At 39.8% G+C, this 22130-nt stretch overlaps 2 protein-coding genes across 2 annotated transcripts in view; one reads left to right on the top strand and one right to left on the bottom strand.

Moving 5' to 3' along the window:
* The first annotated feature begins 796 nt into the window (after positions 1-796).
* On the top strand, positions 797-11850 carry srpx2 (sushi-repeat containing protein X-linked 2). The gene is made up of 10 exons (XM_083890919.1): positions 797-1007; positions 2888-2965; positions 4282-4473; positions 5260-5436; positions 5844-5967; positions 6589-6710; positions 6795-6974; positions 7688-7821; positions 7920-8041; positions 10316-11850. The coding sequence occupies exons 1-10, from the start codon at positions 956-958 to the stop codon at positions 10494-10496; spliced, it is 1362 nt and encodes a 453-aa protein (XP_083747045.1). The 5' UTR covers positions 797-955; the 3' UTR covers positions 10497-11850.
* A 10-nt stretch (positions 11851-11860) lies between these two features.
* Positions 11861-22130, bottom strand: part of sytl4 (synaptotagmin-like 4) — a gene marked incomplete at its 5' end in the record, with an annotated part of 11245 nt that continues 975 nt past the window's right edge. Inside the window, 15 exons of the mRNA XM_083890918.1 lie at positions 11861-12025; positions 12801-13009; positions 13087-13195; positions 13283-13388; positions 14280-14441; positions 14935-15037; positions 15787-15965; positions 16461-16553; positions 16943-17031; positions 17120-17210; positions 17304-17406; positions 18024-18191; positions 18282-18399; positions 19878-19987; positions 21190-21393. Coding sequence (XP_083747044.1) covers positions 11877-12025; positions 12801-13009; positions 13087-13195; positions 13283-13388; positions 14280-14441; positions 14935-15037; positions 15787-15965; positions 16461-16553; positions 16943-17031; positions 17120-17210; positions 17304-17406; positions 18024-18191; positions 18282-18399; positions 19878-19987; positions 21190-21393 — 1993 coding nt within the window. The 3' untranslated portion in view covers positions 11861-11876. The remainder of the gene's footprint in view (positions 12026-12800; positions 13010-13086; positions 13196-13282; positions 13389-14279; positions 14442-14934; positions 15038-15786; positions 15966-16460; positions 16554-16942; positions 17032-17119; positions 17211-17303; positions 17407-18023; positions 18192-18281; positions 18400-19877; positions 19988-21189; positions 21394-22130) is intronic.

The raw sequence follows: 22130 nt of genomic DNA, 5'->3' as shown, positions 1-22130 counted from the left end.
GATAAAGCGGCAAGTTTAGTGAATCGCCTTCTTTCTCTCTTGTCTTTGCCAATTACTCCTACTTTTATAACATATCTATGGTGACATCACAGTGATGTCACCATAGATAGTGCTTTTATCCTTCTTTTTTTTCCTTGTTGTACTGTCATCATTGGAATTTGGATTGTAATGATACGACTAAAGGTCGATGAGTTCAACTCGCGTGAAATGCTCAATAAACTGAACGAAGTAGTAGGAAAAACACGGTTTTAGCACAAACATGAATCAGTGTTTTGAAACAAAGTGAATTATACTGTATGGGGTCATTATATCATTGTTTAACACAACACATCTAAGGGTGTAATCATACACCTTGAGCTTGAGGGGCTAAATGGAACTCAATTAATCCCCAAATCTGCATTTTTTTTGGAGTATTTACACTTGTCTGCAGACACCAGGAACAATATTTGGACGAGTCTACTTTAATTCTTGTTTATATGGGTACTATGTAATTTGGTGGAATATACCATCATTACAGAATTAAGTTAAATCATTAAATCTAAATTAATATTATCATAATCAGGGGATTATAATTTTTTAAGAGCTCAAAGTCAACACTGATTTCAGTTAAAAGTACAGTAAGTAATCTCTATGACTTGTGATTATGGGCTGTGAAGAGCACATGAGCAGTCCTGCAGTGCCACCAAGTGGTTTTCCAGGTGATGAACTAGAAGATTCTTTTCTTTCTATTTTTTTCTTCTTTTTCTTTTTTTTTTCTTAAAACAAAAAAAAGGATCTGCGGAGTCTCTGGTTTTGTCGAAGCACTCGTCGTCGTCCTCAGCTCCAGTGAAGTGAAGCTGTGCTTGTTTTCAGTTGTCGACTCTGTCGCCTTGGACCATAACTTTGTCCAAACTCTGGATTGTGGGATTTCAAAGTCTTTGTTCTTCCAGGAGCTTCATCTCTGTGTGTTTCTGACATGTTCCTCAGCCTCAGCTGCTTTGTTGCTGTGAATGTTTTATTCTTCACAGGTGAGTTTCTTTAGTTTGACATCTAACGTCTTGAATTATGACTCGTACACAGTATTATTAATGTTATTTTGTCAGTAAGTTTCTGTCTTGACAGATTTTGAAATTCAAAAAATGGACCATACTTTTATGTCATTAGAGGACAAAAATGTCCACTTTTTCACTGAAAAAATATGAATCTGTGCTATTTTTATGATTTTTTTTGGAAGTAGACATTTTTGTCCTTGACGTCTTAAGAAGGTAGTAAATGTTCAATTTGATTTTACACAAAAACTAATTATGCAAATGTGATATTTTGATTGATCTTTGAATATTCAAAAACACCCAACATCTGTTATCTGTGTTTATTCATGCCAAATGGCATTTAAAGGGTTAAAATCCAGGGCTGAAGTTGTTTAAAAAAAATATTAATCTGTAAAGTTTTTATCGCAGTTTTCTGGAAGTGGACATTTTTGTCCTTAGTGACTTCAGAGGATAGTGAATTAAACTGAAGCCTGAGGGTTAATTATCAGTCACTCGTCTTAGTTGTAGCTCTAATTTGACAGTTGGGTCGTTTAATCTACGGTGATTAATCTATAATCTATGAGGATGTGTTATATTCTATAAGCGTTTCATATGTAAACTCTTTAAAACGATGACACCAGACATGGAGACATATTTGAATCCATTCTCTAACTGCGTTTCCACCGAATATAATGGACTGCGAGGTAAAGTCAGAACATGATCATGAAAGCTTCAGCTGTATCAGATGCAGATGTGCCAGGATTTTTGAGGTGAATGCAAATGGACCCGCTCATCTCTTCCAGGAATGAGAGAGCTGGGGGGGGGGGGGGTTGCGACATCTCCCAACATGCCACTGGCCACAGTTCACACGGAATGAATTTAAAACGAGCTGTAGCTGAACTTTGTTTCTTCAGACGCTGACCAGGCAGTTTAATTACAGCTCCGCTTCAATCACTGGCAGTTTAATTATTACTGCGGCCCCTTGGGCCAAGCGTGCTCAAGAAGACTACGTTTTAATTCTGGCAGATAACGACGACGAGACCTGAGAGGAGAGGAGGGAGATGTGGGTCATTATCTGCAGCTTTGTCATTATCAGAGGGAGAAGAAAACCTCAAAGAGTCGCCGCTAAACTCCACACACCTTCTTGCTCTGGTTTGACTCGGTGCAAAGCAAAGCATGGTCACCTGTGTGATGATGGAAGCCAGATTAAACCAGTATACTTGAGTCAAAACCTGACTCAACATTCTTAGATCTTGATGAACTTGAGAGAGCTGTAGTATTCTGTTACACCCTCCAGCAGTCACACGGTCCACAAACAAATCCTCAAAACCAGTCATTTAAAGAGGATATTTGTCAAATAACAACCTCTTTGTTCAGACCTACGGAATAGGATTAGTGCCACACAGGGAAAAAATATTTGAGTTCTGACTTTAAAACTCAAAATTCTGAATTCTAAGTAAAGAAATAACGAGTCTGAACCACAACTGCTGACGGTAGATGACAGGGTTTTATTGTGCAGAAAACCTGAGTACAGTACTATACTTTTACTTCTCACATGGAATGAGATGAGTAAGAAGGACAGTAATAAAAACATGCTGTTTGTCCTCATTTGTGCTGCAGTTATTGTCGAGTTAAACGTTTCGTAACACACTGAGCAGTCTGACGTACTTTCTCTCTCTCTCTGCTCACAGCAGCAGCAGCAGCAGTGTTTGCATTAAGACTTTCACTCACGTTTTCTTGAATAAACCTGCAGAGTTTCCCTCAGTGTCACTGGTGATTACATATCCAGGTGTGTGTGGACTGGAATGTGAGAGGAGAGCGATGGGAATGAGATTGTGTGTGGGAGCAGAATCATTAACAATGTGGTGTTGTTGTTTCAGCTGGCTCTGCTACGACGCTACATGACAGCTACAATGACTTCACAGAGGAAGACCACGCTCCCAAACTGGACTACAATGGTGCGTATTTAAACACACACACACACACACGCATGCCAAGAGTGGAAAATATGTTTTTATTTAAGCAGAAAAATGTCCTGTAGTGATGTTTTTAAACAGAGCAGCAGCAGCAGCACAAATAAAACCTAATGTTTCAGACATAAAAGACGACGACCAAGGGGGGAAATGAGTGTTCACACCTGCTCATGGAACAGCTGTGACATGTTAGAGGATCTGTCTCCACTTACACACACACACTCTCTTTTTCTACGTATTATGTGGACTGAATACTGATGTGTTGTGTTCCTGTTTAGCCGTTCTCCTTGAACTACTGGCATAAAACTTCCATAAAAAAATCCATAAACAAACACCAGAAATGGTTGTGTGTGAAAATCCCAGCAGATCAGCAGTTTCTGTGTTATAGAGTCGTTTATTATTATTATTATTATTATTATCACATTATGATTCTTCAGTCGGTCGTCTTGACCATGTCTACATGTTTAAATGTGTGTCTGATAAAGTTGCCGGTTAAGTAGTAGCCTGATACTGTAGTGTATACACTAATATCGGTCAAATTGGATTTATATAGCACTTTTCATACAAGGCATAGGATTAAGCAAAATGGCTGTTTTTATGTAAAAATAAACAACAACAAAACAATGGAGAAGTGAGAGAAAGGAGAGAGGAAAGGAGTGAGGAAGTGAGGGAGAAAACGCCATCATGGAACTCACTCACACTGGAGACTAAAATACTCATGTGTAATCTCAACAGGAGGTCAGAGAGAAATGAAATGAAAGAAGTGAGTTAGTAAATAAAGTAAATATAAGAATGTGAAAGTGTTAAATAAGAAGTGAGCTTGGTGTTATCTAAAGAACTCAAGGATAAACTGATAGACATTTTAAACGTGAAAGCCAAGGTCGCTGTTTCATCACAGTGTCAACGTTTAACTTAACGTTTCAAAAGGATTCCATTTTCAAACTGAGGACTCAGGGCTGAGGTTTGACTGACCAAAACTTCAACTATGGCCTCACGGAACTATTTTATTGTCACAAAACAAGAAACAGTCGATTTCCTGCCATGGTTGGCCGCAGTAACCTGCACACATGCACTACCGTTCAAAAGTTTGGGGTCACTTAGAAATGTCCTTATTTTTGAAGGTAAAGCACTTTCATTTTTTCAATGAATATAACATTAAATGAATCAGAAATACACTCTATACATTGTTAATGTGGTAAACGACTGGTTTTTAATTGAATATATAGAGGCTAATTTCCAGCAACCATCTCTCCAGTGTTATTTTGAATAAAAATCATTATTTGCATACATTTTCCTTGCAGACCCTCACTGGTGTCACACTCCTGGCCTGACTAACGGGGAGGTGACCTGCCGTTCTCCTCGAGGAGTGTCCTACATGAGCACTCTGGGCACTCGCTGTGAGATGAGGTGTGACCGAGGATACCGACTCTTAGGGAGGAGCTCCATCCAGTGCCTCGCCACGCGCCGCTGGTCGGCCACAGCTTTCTGCCGCAGTATGTGCAACTTTAACCTCTTACATAAGGACATCGTACAACACTGGTGTCGTCCACTCATATCTGCCATTTCCCTCTAAACTGCATCAGAATTGAGTCGTGGACTCATTTTCCCACACAGTTTTATTCAAAATGAGTTATTTCTGTAATCAGAAGAGTCGCCGCCTGGTGGCTGTTCAGTATATTCTTACTTCCTGCTTTGCTTTAACTGGCAAATGAACATGTCCACTTTTTATTTACAGTCTTTGAAAGAAATTAATTCCTCTTGTTTTTACATTGATTAAAAAGATATCACTATATGCAAGTATATATATATATATATATACTGTCTATATACAAGTATATGAAAGTATTTATGTGTGACTAGTTTTTTTTATGTAACAATTTAAACCTTTAATTAGTACAGACGAGGATTAGGGAAAAATATTGACTTTAAACTCAGAACTGATCAGTTTTAAACTGATAAAAGAATTTCTGACTGTATTCAAAGAATTCTGACTGTATTCAAAGAATTCTGACTTTATTCAGAGAATTCTGACTTTAAACTCAGAATTTCTGACTAAACTCAGAAATGATCAGTTTTAAAGTCAGAATTTCTGAGAACTCAAATATTTGTTTCCCTGTGTGGCCCTGATCCTCTTCCGTAAATAAGAAACAAAAGAGCTGTGAATATGGACTCACACATTGTTCCTTTTTGATGTGATTTTTAGACGAGAATAAAATAGCAGAACGTCCACAGTCTTTACTTTTTAATATTTGTTCTGTCCGTCTCTTACGCCTCCTCAGAAATGCGTTGCCGTGTGCTGCCCCTCATCCCGCGCGGCAGATACACCTGCACTCACGGCTTTGAGGTGGACTCCAGGTGCGATTTCACCTGCGACACCGGCTACCGCATCGAGGGCGAACACTCGCGCACCTGTCGACACGGAGGGAGGTGGAGCGGAGCTCAGCCCGACTGTGAAGGTATGTTTTAATGAGGCTTCACCTCCAGGTTTCACTCTCTGCTGTAGCATCTTTCCGGATTCTTTCCACATCTGTAGTGCACTTGTTTTGTGATGCAACTTAAGTACAAACATTCAAGTATCTGTACTTTATTTATAATTCTGGCAACTTTTACTCGCTACATTTCCTCTAACTCTCTTTGTTACTTGTTACTACCAAATCAAATCAGAAGAAGAAGAGTTTTTTATAGTCTGTATTTGTATAGAGCTGCTATACACTTGCTCATGGACACACATATAGACCCAAAACCTTCCAGTTAAGTAATATGTAGTGACTTCAACTTCTACCAAAGTCATTTTCTGGTAAGATCCTTGTACTTTTACTCAAGTATCTCATATTTCCTGGTCTTCTTTTCTTGTTTACTTCAGATACTGATCCTCCAAAGATCCGCTGCCCTCCGTCCAGACTCAAGGTCGCTGAGCCGGGGAAACTCACAGCCAGGGTGACCTGGGAACGTCCCGCCGCTGCGGATACCGCCGATAAATCTCTCGAGTACGTCACACAGCCTTTCCTTTGCTTCTCCTTATATTTTAATATTCAATATATATAATATAATATACACTACGGTTCAAAAGTTTGGGCTCACCAATACAATTTTCTTGTGTTTTCCATTAAAAATCACACTTTTATTCATCAAGAGTTGCAAAATGAATAGAAAATATAGTCGAGACATTGATAATATCAGAAATAATGATTTTTAAGAACCAGAACTGTTTTCAGCTGTGCTAACATCATTGCACAAGTGTTTTCGAAGGTTTTCTAATCATCCAATAGTCTTCTAACACCATTAGCAAACACCAAGTAACATTAGAACACCTATGTACATATTCCATTAAAAACCAGACGTGTGCAGTTAGAATAGTCGTTTACCACATTAACAATGTTTAGAGTGTATTTATGATTCATTTAATGTTATATTCATTGAAAAAAAAGTGCTTTTCCTTCAAAAATAAGGACATTTCTAAGTGACCCCAAACTTTTGAACGGTAGTGTAATATTCCCTGAATATAATTCCCTGAGTTTTTCCTTGTGTAAAACCAACATTCCAAGCAATCTGTCCATGTTCCCGTTTTCACTCCAGTTTAACCCGATTTAATGTCGTCTTCTCTCCAGAGTGATATTAGTGGGCCAGGAGCCAGACACCGACTTTAAAGAAGGAATGCATGTTATCCGATACAAAGTGTACGACCAGGCCAGGAACAGAGCCGCCTGCAAGTTCATTGTCCGCGTCGAGGGTAAAATGACCAACACTTGATGTTTTCATACGTGAGCTTCATTAAACGAGGCGATTTCTAACTTTGTGGTCGCTCTGCTCACAGTGAGACGATGTCCAGAACTACATGCACCTCTGCACGGCTACATCACCTGCTCCTCTGACGGGAATAACTATGGCGCCACGTGTGAACATCACTGTGACGGCGGATACGAGCTGCGCGGAGTGTCCAGTCGAGTCTGCCAGTTCAGCCGTAACTGGGGAGGAGATCCTGCCGAGTGTGTTTGTGAGTATTCTCCATATATGGTCATGTATACGCTACACTGGTGGAAGAAGTGCTCGGATTACCGTTATTTAATTTGGGATAATCCCGTTGACGTCACGGATCTCTTTGACAAGGGAGACCTGGCCAAGCAGAGCAGCAGAACAAAGATTAAGTATCAGCTTTCTTTCCCAAATTTAGTTTGCACTTAAGGATTAAAGTAATCATCGCAACATGTGGAGCAAAGAATTCTAAACTCAGAATTCTGACTTTATTCTGAGATTTCTGACTTTAGACTCAGACTTTAGACTCTGACTTTAAAATCAGATGTATACTGATGGTCATGTATACTGTATGGTGGTGAAAGAAGTGCTCAGATTACTGTTATCTAATTTGGGATAATCCCGTTGACGTCACAGATCTGAGGAATCATTTTGTATTATTTTGTATAAATGTTAGACGAAGGCCTTCGACGTCTTGCACTTCCATGTTTCTACAGAAGCCTGAATGGACAAAACACTTTGAGTGTGTTCAAACGAAGAAGAGCCTTCTTGTATGTGAAGGTCACCACAGTTCACTGAGCGACTGAAATCTACAGTCTCAGCATTAGGTGTCGCTCATTCCTACACACTGTCCCTTTAAATTTGCACTCAAGTACACATATTTATGATATTATAGAAGTACATACACACCGTATATATATATATATATATACTTGTGCTTTGGTGAATTTGCAGTGATGGAGATTAAATCTGACGTGAAGAGCGCTCCAGCTCTCCTGGATCAGTTCTATGAGAAGAGGAGGCTGCTGATCGTGTCAGCGCCAAACATATCTGACCCTGACTACCAACTGCAGAACATCATGATTCAAGTGAGGAAACACAAGTGTCTGTTGTTGTTGTTGTTGTTGTTGTTGTTTTTGAGGTTTATTCAGGGAGTTTTAAACAAACGTTGCCTCCTTTCCGTCAGAAATCCGACTGTGGCTTAGACCTGAGACACGTGACGGTGATCGAGCTGCTGGGTTCTCCACCTCGAGAGACGGGCCGCATTAAAGAAAGTCTGCTCAACTCTGAGGTCATCGAGGGTTTGAGGTAAACTTTATCAACAGTTTGATGGTTCAGTCTCAGTGGAAGCGCGTTGTATTAATTTGATAAATCAAAAAGAACTCTGTTTTTTCTGAGTAATTCATTTTTTTTTTTTTTTTTTTTTTGTTACTGTTTTTCCTGACTCATTTTTTTTCTAATGTTTTATCCTGTTTTATGTTAAAAAAAAATTCTGGTTTTCGTGCTAATTTTTTCAGTTTTTCTGTCTAATTCTTTTGTTTTCCAGGCACCTTTTACCAGTAGTAGCCAATAGTGGAACTGGAGCGATCTGTTTATTAAAGGAAAAGACCAGCGCACCTGTGTACTGCGTATGTGTGCCTCTGTTTCTAAAGTTTAGTTTACTTTAGCAAGACTCATTTTAACAATCTGGAGTCACGTAAACATGACGTCATGCGCATCTTTTTCTACTCAGTTGTCATGGAAACGTGTCATGCGTTAATGTGCGTTATCGTTGACGCCGTTGACCGCCGTTAACATGCCCAGCACTAAAACTGGGAAAACCTGAATTACGCCAAAAAACAAACCAATTTTTTTTTCTCAAGTGAATGCAATGTGCTTCCGTACAGTCTCAGTGGAAAAGTCAAAAAAGTTTGCATGTCCACCTCTCTATTTAAATGTCAGGAGTAAAAGGAGTATGTTGTTTTTAAGCTAAAAAGAAGATTAAGAGTGTTTAAAAATAGCAGCAGAAAAACTGTCGGAGAGTAAAAGCATCTCCATTTTGCAGCAGACGCACAGACGTGTAAGTGTTGATCTGTTTGAGGCAAAGACGCAGCCTTTTTCCACTGACTGTGCAAATGTGAGTAAGGGGTTTGCTGCTCACTTTTTCCAGAATGTGGGAAATCTCTAACACTGACACACAAATCCCAGAGCTGAGCGAGTGCAGAGCGAGGCACATTCTTTCAGTGCACACAGAGAGGGGGAAAAAGAGGGTATACACATCTGAACGTGGACCGAATGTGGGGGTTTTATTGTGAAGAGGACACGCAGGCAAAACCCAGAGCAGTCCAGGTTTTAGCCCCAAAGAAGAAAGGGAAAGTCGGAGCTCGACTTAAATCCAGAAATCCTGTCGTTTACAAGAGCAAGCCCAAAACAGATATTCAGGTTTTATATCTAAACGAAAATAAAACAACATAATGAATCCAGAATGCTACAGTCATGGTCCTGTAGAGCACATTACGCTGCTCCTTAAATCACTGCTTTGGCTTCCTGTGCGTCAAAGGATAGATTTTAAGATCCACACCACTCATCGTTAAGGAAGGTAAAAGTGATTTACTCTGTTCTCAGAAATAAACACAAGCTCCTTCTTCTTGAGCATCTGCCAAAAAACTGTCATTTAAATCACGACTTCAAACATTATCTTACCAATAAATGATGTTTTACATGCTCTTTTTAAATCTTGATCCATTTATTACTTGTATAAATAATTTTAGCACTAATCAATCAAAAGTTGATTTTGTTCTCATGACGCGAGTTGAACTTTTGTGTTCTACTAATTTTGTGGGTGTTTGTCCTGCCGAACAAGAATCCGTGGAATAATGTTATAACTCTCCAGGGTTGTCATTTTTAATTAACAGAACCGTGGCATGCATTAACGCGTGTTACCGTTGACACCACTAACCGCCGTTAACGCGCGTTAATGCATGCCACGGTTCTGACTGACCCGAAAAAAAGCGTGCATCGTCATGTTTACGTGACTCCAGATTGTTAAAATGAGTCTCTAAAGTAAACTAAACTTTAAAAACAGAGGCACACATACACAGTACACAGGTACGATGGTTATTTGTAGCGCTGCTCTTTTCTTTTAATAAACAAACCGCTCCAGTTCGACTGTAGGCGCGCTAAAGGCACTAAAGGCGCTAAAGGAGCTAACAGCTAACGAAGCTAACTGGTAAACGGTGCCTGGACTGTGAGGCCACGGCACGTAAACATGATAAAACTTTTTCTAGTCAGTCGTCATGGAAACGCGTCATGTGTTAAAGCGTTAACACTATTGTTATTGATATAATGAACAATAATTCTGTATTGTAATGACTCATCGTAGAGTTGAAGAACATTTTCTTGCCACCGAATGAATTTCTGTCCTTTTAGGCACTTTTTCTGGCTCCTGTTGTGTTTGTTGACGTTTGTCTGAAAACAACGACAATGAGAGAAGTCGTGGACTAGAAAAGCTAACACTAATTACCAGCTGCTTTATTTACATTATTACATCACAGTGGACAGTCACGGTCCCCTTTAATTCGCCTTGTTTGTTTTTCCCTGCAGACAAGCGTTCAGAATCTCCAGGTTCTACTTCAGTATGGTGCTGCTGGACGAGATGGGCATGGACCGCGAGCGCTTCATCACTCCCGTCGGCTCGGACGAGCTGTTCTCCTACGTCGACAGTTTCCTGCTGGACGAAGAGGAGCGAGAGAGGCTCGAGCTCCACAGAGACTTCTGTGACTAACTGAATAAATGCCTCCGGTTGCCATAGTGATAAACCTAATCAGACAAACTATGGAACGGTTCAGACGTCAGGGTTTCGGAGGAACATTAGGAGCAAGGACAAGAAGGCGGGTCCTCACGTTCTAATGTGATTATTAGATAACACTGAAGCTACAGCACTGTTTTCCTCTCCATCACGACAAAGGTAGGATTCACAGACAACACACACAAAGATACATGTTAGTAACCTGAGGTTTAAGGCCAGCTGTGGAGTCAACTAAAGATTATTTCTGTAACCGATGAATCGCTTGGTCCAGAAAATGTCAGAAAATGTCAAAAAACGTTGATCAGCGTTTGTCAAACCTGGAAATGACGATGTTCTCCAATGTCTTGTTTTTGTCCACAAACCAAAATGATTCAGTTTGAATGATTTCTTTGTTACGTGGAGCAAAGAAACCAAGAAATTATTCACATTTAAGAAGCTAAAACAATCGGAAGCTTCAAACCGATTAATCGATTATCAAAATAGTTGACGATTAATTTAGTAATGGATTAATAATCCATCATATCAATTGGAGCTGAAAATGATTATAGATTATAAAAGCACTGTGTGGAGTATCAGTGACATCTAATGGTCAGACTCTAGGTATAAATAAATAAATACATCTTCCCGAGTCTTTCACAAACTACTACAAATGTTTTTTATGGCACAAGATGGCCGCCACTGTAAAGGAAGGGCCTTTAGTATAAAAAGGCTCCTTCTATAAAGGTTACAGACACTATTTGTTGTTTTAAAGCAATGAAACACATATAAAAACATACCTTAAATGTCTGCAAACAGAACTGGGCCTTTAATGAAAACACCTTTAACCAACACCTGCAACTACTGAGGATCCTGTGAGTGAACAGAAACGTTAAGAATCCAACAGAACCAAGACCAAATAAATCACCAGATTTAAGAATTTCAAATACGGCTTTATTCATTTTATATAAATATAGTTTAAATCTTAGTATTAATATACAATATAGATCAATTTATCTGACGCAACACTCTGTATAAAACCATGAAGGGGTGATGATGTTTGTGCTAAGTGCTGTGCATGATTTTTAACCGCGATGACAGGACAGGCCGTCTTTATATTCAGCCTGAATCTTTAAAAAATAACTGTTTCAATGCTCTTGAAATGAAGACTTTAGTGTTGTTGAGTTTTTTGGCACATGTTGGTCAGTCACACCGTAGAGGAGAGGACAGGTGTGAGCACAACTTCTGCTCTGACGAGTCTCAAAATAAAATTTAAATCCACAATCTCACGTTGGTCTCAGAGGCTGCGGCTTCTTCTTCTTCTTCTTCTTCGCTCCTCTTCAGTGTCTTTTCTTCCTGAGGTTCCGGGGGACAATGTCCTCATTTGCCCTCGTCTCTCTGCATAGTGAAACGTAGTGGAAGAGTGCCCTCTGCCCACGAGTCGGGGTACTGCATCATCTTCTCCCACAGACTGACCTCCTCTCCAACAGAGTCCATTTCCACGTCCTCCTTGCTTATTTTAATGGTGCCTGAAGGGTGGAAATGACACAGTGGATGTAGAATTAGTGCTTTGAAGTATCATCGGGGCTTCAGCAGTCGTACATCTTTCTAATGAAGGCAATTTATGCCAAAAGATATGGTATTTTTCTGTCTTTACATGACAAATCAAATGTGTTTTAAGATTAGAAGAAGCGTCTGATTTAAAACAATGCTCAGATGAACATTAAAACAGGTTTTTAGTGCTGCAACTAACCATTATTTCAGTAATCAATTAATCACTTGGTCCATAAAATGTTAAAAAACATTGATCAGTGTTTGTCAAACCTGGAAATGACGATGTTCTCCAATGTCTTATTTTGTCCACAAACCAAAATGATTTCGTTTTAATGATTTCTTTGTTATTTGGAGCAAAGAAATTATTCACATTTAAGAATTAGCTTCTTCTTCAACAATCAGAAATATTGTTTTAATCATGAAAAACGCTTCAAATCAATGAATTTAGTCAGCGATTAATAATTGTTTCAGCTCTACAGGTTTTCCTTGCTCCAATCATTGCTTAATCCAGTCATTATTTTAGTGCCACTTTATTAGGTACGCCTATTCAACAACGAATTTAATGCAAATATCTCATCTTCAACGCATTTAGGCACGTAGACGTGGTCAAGACGACCTTTTAAAGTTCGATCTGAGCAACAAAATGGGGAAGAAAGGGTGATTTAAGTAACTTATTGATGATGCAGTAGATGATCTATTATCTACTGGTCCATGGAAACAGCAGAACAAAAGGAGAGGACCATTTTCTACCTTTCCCAGAGCTGAGACGAACTCCTCCCAGGAACTCGTTGTTCAGCATGGCTTCCTTGTCCCACACAGTCAGCTCCAGACACATGTCCCTCAGCTGCTCGGCGACCAGGCCCTTGTACACGAACGTGTGGTCGTAATGTGGGTCCAGGTTCTTCTTCACCACCGGAGTCTTCCTCTTCGTGGTCTTTGCTTTCGTCGGGTACAAGTATCTGCAGCAACACACACAAACCCCGAGTCAGTTTTCCAGTTGAACGTGTCGTGTCGTGTGCGCCGACGCAGACTTTACCCTTTCACGAAGCTGTCCGACATGCCGCCGGATTTCATCGCCATCAAGTTCTTTGCCTCTTTGATTAAGACGTGCAGTTCGCCTCCGTCCTCAGTCGTCCCCTTCTTGCCTAAAGGAGGACAAAAAAATCTTTGTCAAAGTGTCTCAAACAGCCACAGATAACCCGTTTTATTATCTAAGAGGTGCTTGCCTTTACTGGTTTTCCCCGCTGCTGGCTTTTTCGGGGTGACGTATTTCAAAGAGATCACCAACTCTCCTCTGTACTGAGCGAAAGCTGAAGTCTGCACAGCAGCAGCAGCAGCCTGTGTCACACAAGAGTAACAGGTTAACACTTGAGTGAGGACAGAGATCGACAGGTGGTGAATTACATGATTAAAATGCTGATTTAATAAAAACAATATTTAATTTTGAATGAGGAACCGGTAGTGATGATGATCTGTAGTGATGATGCTCTGTAGTGATGATGATCTGTAGTGATGATGCTCTCCTCCTCACAGATGATTAATAGCTTCACCTTGTTGTGATTTGTTTTGACCTTTGGACTCCCGTCAAGATTTTTAACCGGTAAACAAAACCACTTAATTCTCCCTGTTGTTGCCGTTTCCCTCTAAACAGGAACATCATTCACAAAACTGACTTTATGTTCTATTAAAGAAACGAGCAATCGAACCATTACCGCCCGGGGAAATGTTTTATGGCGTCATAACTCAGCGGAGAATTAGGCTTCTATTCTAAGCTAAATAAATGTTGGTGTCACCTGTACAATTTTTGTTGTGTTTTCCATTAAAAGTTAGACTTTTATTCATCAAAAGAATTGCAAAATGAATAGAAAATATAGTCAAGACATTGACAAGATTAGAAATAATGATTTTTACAAGGGTTTTCATCCAATAGCCTTAAGCAAACACAACACCATTAGAACAGTGTAAATGTGCCTCTATACACCTATGTACATATTCCATTAAAAACCAGACGTTTGCAGCTAGAATAGTCGTTTACCACATTAACAATGTATAGAGTGTATTTATGATTCATTTAATGTTATATTCATTGAAAACAAAGTGTGTTTCCTTCAAAAATAAGGACATTTCTAAGTGAGCCCAAACTTTTGAACGGTAGTGTACGTGTAAACACTTGTGTACGCCCACTTCTTCACAATCAGTCATGAATTCATTTGCGGTAAATAATCCTACCTTTGAGCACAGATGCAAAGTTTCCTCATAGGAGGAGTCGAGGTCTCTACAGTCCAGAGGGATTTCCACTTCGCCCAGGAAGACGTTGCGGCTGAGGCGGCCGTGATGCCACACTGATATGGACACGGAGCGCGTGAACAGCTGAGTTCGGCTGATGGAGTACTGGAAGAGGAAGAGGAAGGAGACCGGACGTTTGTCAAAAGGTCTGACAGACACACACACACACACCTGATACAATCATTGTGCCTTGTTCAAATCGACGAACATTGATTTAAAACAGAAAACGAGTTTAAAGCAGAGATTACACACAGATATGGAGTTTTGTTTGCTACTGTATTCGAGCTCCACTCGACACTTGATGCCAAGAAATAAAATCAATATTTGACGACACGTATTCTTCTCTGCATTGTCTGTGTCTGTAGGTGTGGTCATTGTTTGCAGCTGGCACAAGCTGGGAGTGTTGGTAAGTCAACAGGACACGGTCAGCAGCACAGTCACATACATATATATACACACACACGTGTATATATGTACACATATATACAACATACGTATGTATGTACATATATATATATATATATATATATATATATATATATATATATATATATATACACACACACGCATATATATAAAAATCTAACTAATGCATCACCTCCAGTGTTTCCTTGTAGACGGGGTTGATGGTGTTTCTCTTGATGACGGTTTTCCTTTTGCTCTGGCGAGACTTGTCAGGGAGGAGATAACATTTGACGTAACTGAAACACAGAGAAAAAAAAAGAGGGTTCAGTTTCTTCAGGGACAAACATGGCTACTGTTTTTTTTGCTGCGTTTCCTGATTAAATATCTGTTGACATTCAATTTCCTGTGAAACTGGAGTCCTCACCTCGGGGGGGGGGGGGGGGGGGACGTGATTATAGCGACTCTGTAAACACGACAAACTCTTATCTACACTGATGATCAAAGCTGTGCTCACCCAGCAGTGTGTGTGTGTGTGTGTGTGCATGTAGCAGAAAACAATTATTTCCAAGCTCAAGTTGGCACAATGCTTCAAATAACATACACTTCCGTTCAAAAGTTTGGGTTCACTTAGAAATGTCCTTATTTTTGAAGGAAAAGCAAGTTGTTGTTTTTTGTTGCTTTCTTTCCTCCAATGAATATAACATTAAATGAATCATAAATACACTCTATACATTGTTAATGTGGTAAACGACTATTCTAGCTGCAAACGTCTGCTTTTTAATGGAATATGTACATAGGTGTATAGAGGCACATTTACACTGTTCTAATGGTACATTGTGTTTGCTAATGGTGTTAGAAGACTATTGATGATTTTGTCAAAGTCTTGATTATGTTTTCTATTCATTTTGCAATTCTTTTGATGAATAAAAGTGTGACCTTTAATGGAAAACACACAAAAAACATTGTATAGGTGACCCCCAAACTTTTGAATGGCCTCACATTGCAGTGTGCGAGGGGAAAAGTCAACATATTTGAACTCATTTACGGGTTTGACAGCTGCCGTGAGGCGTCGGCGTAGGCCAGCCCGCGGCACTCCTTAACGAAGACCTCCAGGCTCTGGGTGTGGTTGTCGTAGCTCAGGGAGAAGACGACGTCTCCGCTCACCTCCACGCTGTCAAAGTCTCCTGCTTCACTGTAAATGCTCATCAAACTGCCCAGAGCGCTCTGCAGAGGCACACGTATGTACACACACACACACACACACACCCCGAGATCAATAAACAACCACTAACGACGTGTGTTTGACGTTGGTGTTACAGCAGCTGCAGATTAAACAGAAATGAGAATTCATATAGAAATACTGGAGGCTTTCATACAAAATAACTGTAGTTTCAGATATTGACAAACGATATTTGTGTTCGTCTCAACGTGAAAATAAACAGGATATTGAAAAAAAGAACGTTGTCAATATACGACGGGTTTATTTACAATAATTTAAATTTAAACAAACAACTTAAAGCGAGAGCGGCCTCAGGTTAGCTACTATAGATGTTTTTTTTCTTGTGGCATAGTTAACACATTGATTTCATCACAGCTAATTTACTGCAGGATATCCTGAGGCTACAGATGCTCGCTGTCGATTATCTAACGTCAGCTCTGCTCTGAGTGACAGGAACAGGCCTTAAGGACTCGTGTCAGCCAAGAGTCAACAGCTTTTACCTTTGAGCTGTGCAGGCTGGAGGAGCTGGAAGCTAACGTCCTTCTGTGGAAGCTAACCAAGCTGTCAATGTCTTCCTCCTCCTCTTCCTCCTCCTGTTGCAAGATAATAATAATAATAATAATAATAATAATAATAATAATAATAATAGTAATGGACATTTAGACGGCTGATAATAAAGAATTCACATGAAAATATTATTATTTTTTATCTTTATCCAGTTTAGCCGAGTTTAGCTAGCGTAGCTTAAAGGTGCCATATGTAAGAATGTGGCCAAAAACGGTTACTACATTCAAATTCAAAATATCGAGGTCTTTTAGGTTTCGTTTTTTAACCTAACTGGCAACCCGTGGTTGCTCGGCAGCTGAGACTCTACTGACTGCAATGATTGGTAGACGGCAGTAGGTGGCGCCACATGCCAAAACATGATTTCAAAACATAAACATGATTTGCAGTCTGCAAAATATTTATAGCGCTGACTCACCTGTGCGTCTAATCCTGGTACAGAATAACTCCTGTTGCCCATTGAAGCCTCAGCCGAGTCCTGTCCATCACGGTCCAGTGATCCGTTCTCTAAAATGCGTTAAAACACATTTTCAGACAATTATTTCCAGCTTCATACGTGTTTATATACATATATAGGATTAAATAAAAAGCTAACCGGGAGGCATTGGGACTCTTTTGACACTTTTCTTGAAGAGTCTATCAACGTCCAGTTCTGGGCTCGGACTGACGGCTTTGACTTGGTTTGACTGTGGTGACAATAACAGATGAGAGAGACACGGTCAGAGAAGGCGTAAGGAAAAGATAATATAATATAACACATTGAGACGACAGCATCTTACATGGTTGGTACTTTCAGTCCTGTCAAAGTGTGCTTTGACTGGACTGGTGAGACTGGACGCACTGGAGCCTGTTGTGCTGGACTGAGACGACTGGTTTGCTCTCCTTTGTTGACAACACAAATTAATATTAAATACAGCTTTAAAAGTCAACTTTTTAACACTAAATACAACGTGCAGATGTTTAACCCTCCAGGCCAACTTCACAGAAAGTGTCTCGGACATCTTGGCACATTTTGATGCCAAATCTGTGAAGTTTTAGTGCATTTTAGAATGATTTAGAATAGAGCTACACTACCGTTCAAAGGTTTGGGCTCACCTATACAATTTTTGTTGTGTTTTACATTAAAAGTAAGACTTTTATTCATCAAAAGAGTTGCAAACTGAATAAAAAATATAGTCAAGACATTGACAAGATAAGAAATAATGATTTTTATTCAAGATAATTTTGCCCTTTCGTCAAAGAGCCAGCAAAACTAGCCTAGCCTAGCTTTGTAACGTGATTAGCAAACACAATGTACCATTAGAACAGTGGAAATGAACCTCTATACACCTATGTACATATTCCATTAGAAACCAGACGTTTGTAGCTAGAATAGTCTATTAGTGTATTTCTGATTCATTTAATGTTATAGTCATTGAAAAAAAGTACTTTTCCTTCAAAAAAAGGGACATTTCTAAGTGAGCCCACACTTTTGAACAGTGGTGTATGTGAGTTTTTACCATGGTTCGTCGGGCGTCGCGCGGCTGGATTCAGTCTCAGTTCTGCTGCTACTTAAACTGCTGTTTTCTGCAGACTCTGTGTCACTGCGGCCAAACTTCAGCCAAATCTCCTCCTTGGATTCAAACGATTCCTTCGAAAGAATGGATTCCGAATTCTTGACTGTGTGACTGAGGAGAAAAGACAGAAATGTCAAAACACGTCAACACGTTCTTAACCTGTTGGACAAACGTGTTGTAGAAGAAAAAAAGAAGACAAACTCTTTGTTATCTGTGAGATTCTTCAGTCTGGGCTGAGGTACAGGTGGATTCTCAGGAGTCTCTGAGATTATCTCGGTACTTTTCAACAGTTTCTCTCCAGTCGTCTCACGTTTATTTACTGCAACACAGGAGAAAAAAATCAAGTCATGAAAAGATTTTTATATATATATATATATATATATATATTTATCCAGTTTAGCTAGCTTAGCTTAACTTGAAAACAAGCCTTGTTGTTAGCAAACAAGCTAGTCATGGTCAATTCTATCAGTTACAAAAAAGAAAATCTGTCTAAATGTAAGAATTGTTCACTTCACAAATATATATCTTTATTAGTGCAGGGCACGTTAACGGTAGTTAGTGATAACGCACATTAACGCATGTCGCATTTCAATGACGACTGACCAGAAAAAGATGCATGTTTTACGTGCCACGGCACCGTTTACCAGTTAGCTGCGTTAGCTCCTTTAGCGCCATTAGCACGCCTACAGTGGAACTGGAGCGGACTGTTTATTAAAGGTCACATAGAGTGGTCCTGTTGCACATATATGTTAATTATGGAGGTCTACTTACATATATTAACTTGTTTTTATGTTCAAAAACCTCCTAGTTGCTGTAAACGAGCCGATAGAAATCCTCTTTTCTGACGCTGTTTTTCTGCTGCGAGATTTCAGAGTGAACTTTCACCCCCAGAAGACAGAGTCTTGTGATTGGCCAATACTATCCAGCACATCCGTTCTCAGAAGCACAGCTCCCCCCTCTGGAACGGTGGATGCACTGCTCCTCATTATCAAAACATTGTTTTAACAGTGTTTAAAAATAGCTTCTTCACGACTCCCCGCCTCAGTCCCTTTGACGACCTTTGACCCGGAGTCAGACCCAGAGTCAGAAGACACTGTCGCTCGTGAAACACCTCCACAACGGACGTTATTCTTCTTCTGCGGTTCAATGTACGCAACCGGATGTGCCCGGACTAGTGCCCGGAGCAGGACGATCTGCTGTTCAGGAGAACCGCTGTTTACGTAACCGGACCGGGTTTTTTCAGAGATCTCTCTGAGCCTGAGATTACAATAAAACACAGTGTTCTCAGCAGTGACTGAACTGTTTGTTTAGAACCTTCAGGGCTTCATAAACAAGGTAATGACGCAGATACACACTAAAAAACAACGTGAATAGGAACTTCCGTTCTAGTTCTGCTTTAAAGGAAAAGAGCAGAGCTACAATTAACTAGCGTACCTGTGTACTGCGTATGTGTTTTAAAGTTTAGCGTTACTTTAGAGACTCATTTTAACAATCGGAAGTCACGTAAACATGACGTCACACGCGTCTTTTCCCCGTCAGTCGTCATGGAAACGTGCCATGCACTAATCTTTATCAATCTATATCTATATCTTATCTATATCAAACACTGATTCTCGCAACGTGACGGAAACAAATATGGGGAAACCATATCTGATGAGGCGTCGAATGAGAGTAGTCTTTGAAAAAGACATTTCCCTCCTTGTCCTGTTTTCACTGGAGCCACATTCCTGTGACCTCAGAGCTGTTTTCATTCCTGGTGGAACAGTTGATGCCCACACTTCCTCTTCCTGTACTCACACGGCTGTCTCTTTTTCAGGGAGACGCTGACCAACGTATGTCCCGGCTCTGACGAGAAGCGATTGACCCTCTGATCGTAAAACCAGTCGCCCGTTCTCTTCTTCACGTCCCTGGAATCCAAGACAAAAAAAACAGGTGAGTCAGTGGCGACTGTACCTGTGAGCAACATGTACGTTAATCTCATGATGACTGTGTTTATTTGCACAGTTCTATTGCTTAAAATAACAGTTTTAATAGACACAGTCATCACTGTCAGCACAGCGTCCTACAAATGACAATAATAAAAAGGTTGAATAAATAGACAGAGACTTTACGTGGGATTATCACGGCCACAGCCTAATCTGTCACTCAAAGTTAGTTTAGACACTTGAAGCTGAACTTGTCAAAGTGTTGACTGGAAAATCAATTAAAGGGATACTTCACAGATTTGAATGTGCTTCCCTCCCTCAGTTTTTCCCTGACTTGTAAAAAAATCTGTTTTCCCTTATCCAAATGTGCCCTACTGTCAGTCAAATGACGCATTTTGCATCACAGTAGAGCAAATTTTAAAAATGGAAAACAGATTTTTTTACAACTCAGTGAAAAACTGAGGGAGGGAAGCACATTTTCTAAAAAATACTACTGATATTCTAGCTAAACAAAGCCACATTCAAATCTGTGAAATATCTCTTTAAGCAGTTGTGAAAATTCATTTTCCTCCTGGTTCTTTTTCGTCATTTTTGTGATTTGGGACAACAACTATTTGCTATAACCTGGTAAAAACGTACCAGTCTTTACAAATTTTACCTGCTTCTACTTACACTACCGTTCAAAAGTTTGAGGTCACTTAGAAATGTCCTTATTTTTGAAGGAAAATCACTATTCTAGCTGCAAACGTCTGGTTTTTAATGGATTATGTACATAGGCGTATAGAGGCCTATTCCCAGTGTTCGCTAATCGTGTTAGAAGGCTATTGGATGATTAGAAAACCCTTGTATTTGGAATAAAAATCATTATTTCTAATCTTGTCAATGTCTGGACTATATTTTCTATTCAGTTTCCAACTCTTTTGATGAATAAAAGTCTGACTTTTAATGGAAAACACAACAAAAATTGCATAGGTGACCCCAAACTTTTGAACGGTAGTGTATCTTCATTTTCAGTGTTTGAATGCAGTCATATCCTTATTTTTTTTCATACAAGATATTATAATTTGACATCCTGCACTGCCTTAATGTCCATATATGGACACGTGTGAACCCAACACAGCACATGTGTGCGACAGATAAACACGACGAGTATCTGCTCAGTGAGTGAGTCGTCAGCGTCTTACGATTCTTTGGCGCAGACGCAGCACAGCCAGGATCCGTCGGGAAACACCGTCCTGCAGTTGCGGCAAACGTCGTGGTTGCACATCTTACACTGGCCGGAGAAGAAGCTCAGTGTGCTCAGAGGCTCCAGGCATCGACCACAGCTGCTGCCGCTGCCGCGTTTTGCTCCTTTCCTCTTCACCTCCAACAAATCAGTCTTCAACTTCCTGTGAAACAAAACAAATTTACCTTCTCTGGTCTCATGGTCCGGTTCAGTTTTATTAGTCAATTCAAGTCGTCGGATAAATATGAACTTAATTATGAATCTGTTTTTACAAAAAGCTTCATCCATCCAACCAATAAACTGGAAAAGTAACAATTAGGGCTGTGGCAAAAAAAATTGATTTCCGATAAGAATCGCAATTCTCATTTACTACGATTCAGAATCGATATAAAATGTCCCAGAATCGGCATTTTTGTTACTTATGTGATATTGCTTTTATGCAACAATTACAACAATTCCATTTAAGCATGGGTACATGTTTGAAACTTAACAAATAATAAAGATTAAATCAGAAATCATTATGAATCAAATCGAATTGTAGCCCCAAAAATTGGAATCGAATCAAATCATGAGATAGTAAAAGATTCCCACCCCGAGTAACAATGTGTGCCACTATATTGCATCCACAGAATCGGCCGCGTTCACATTGCGATGCATCTTAGAGTCGTCCGATCTGGACCATATTTGGTGAGTTTGTCAGGTTTACTCCAAAGTTTCTTGAGTTTTTGGGGAATTTTTGAAGTAAGAGAAAGTGGCCAAAATTACGTTAAAAGCAAAATTGTGGATTCTTTCTATCGTGTCTAAGTCGCACATAGTTGTTCCGATTTTAACCAAACTTGGTAAACTTGTTGCTCTCGTGATTCCATAACAAAATTCCTCCCACCCAGAAGTCAGCCATTT

This window comes from Microchirus variegatus (assembly GCF_963457635.1).
Source record: "Microchirus variegatus genome assembly, chromosome: 6".
Taxonomy (NCBI): domain Eukaryota; kingdom Metazoa; phylum Chordata; class Actinopteri; order Pleuronectiformes; family Soleidae; genus Microchirus; species Microchirus variegatus.
The sequence above is the reverse complement of the archived record's forward strand: the minus strand, read 5'-3'. Positions and strand labels throughout refer to the sequence as shown.

Coding starts and splice junctions, on each gene's coding strand:
- srpx2 (XM_083890919.1), top strand. CDS start 956: ATGTTCCTCAGCCTCAGCTGCTTTGTTGCTGTGAATGTTTTATTCTTC. Junction 6,711..6,794: donor GTTCATTGTCCGCGTCGAGG/GTAAAATGACCA, acceptor CTCTGCTCACAG/TGAGACGATGTCCAGAACTA. Junction 8,042..10,315: donor GAGGTCATCGAGGGTTTGAG/GTAAACTTTATC, acceptor TTTTCCCTGCAG/ACAAGCGTTCAGAATCTCCA.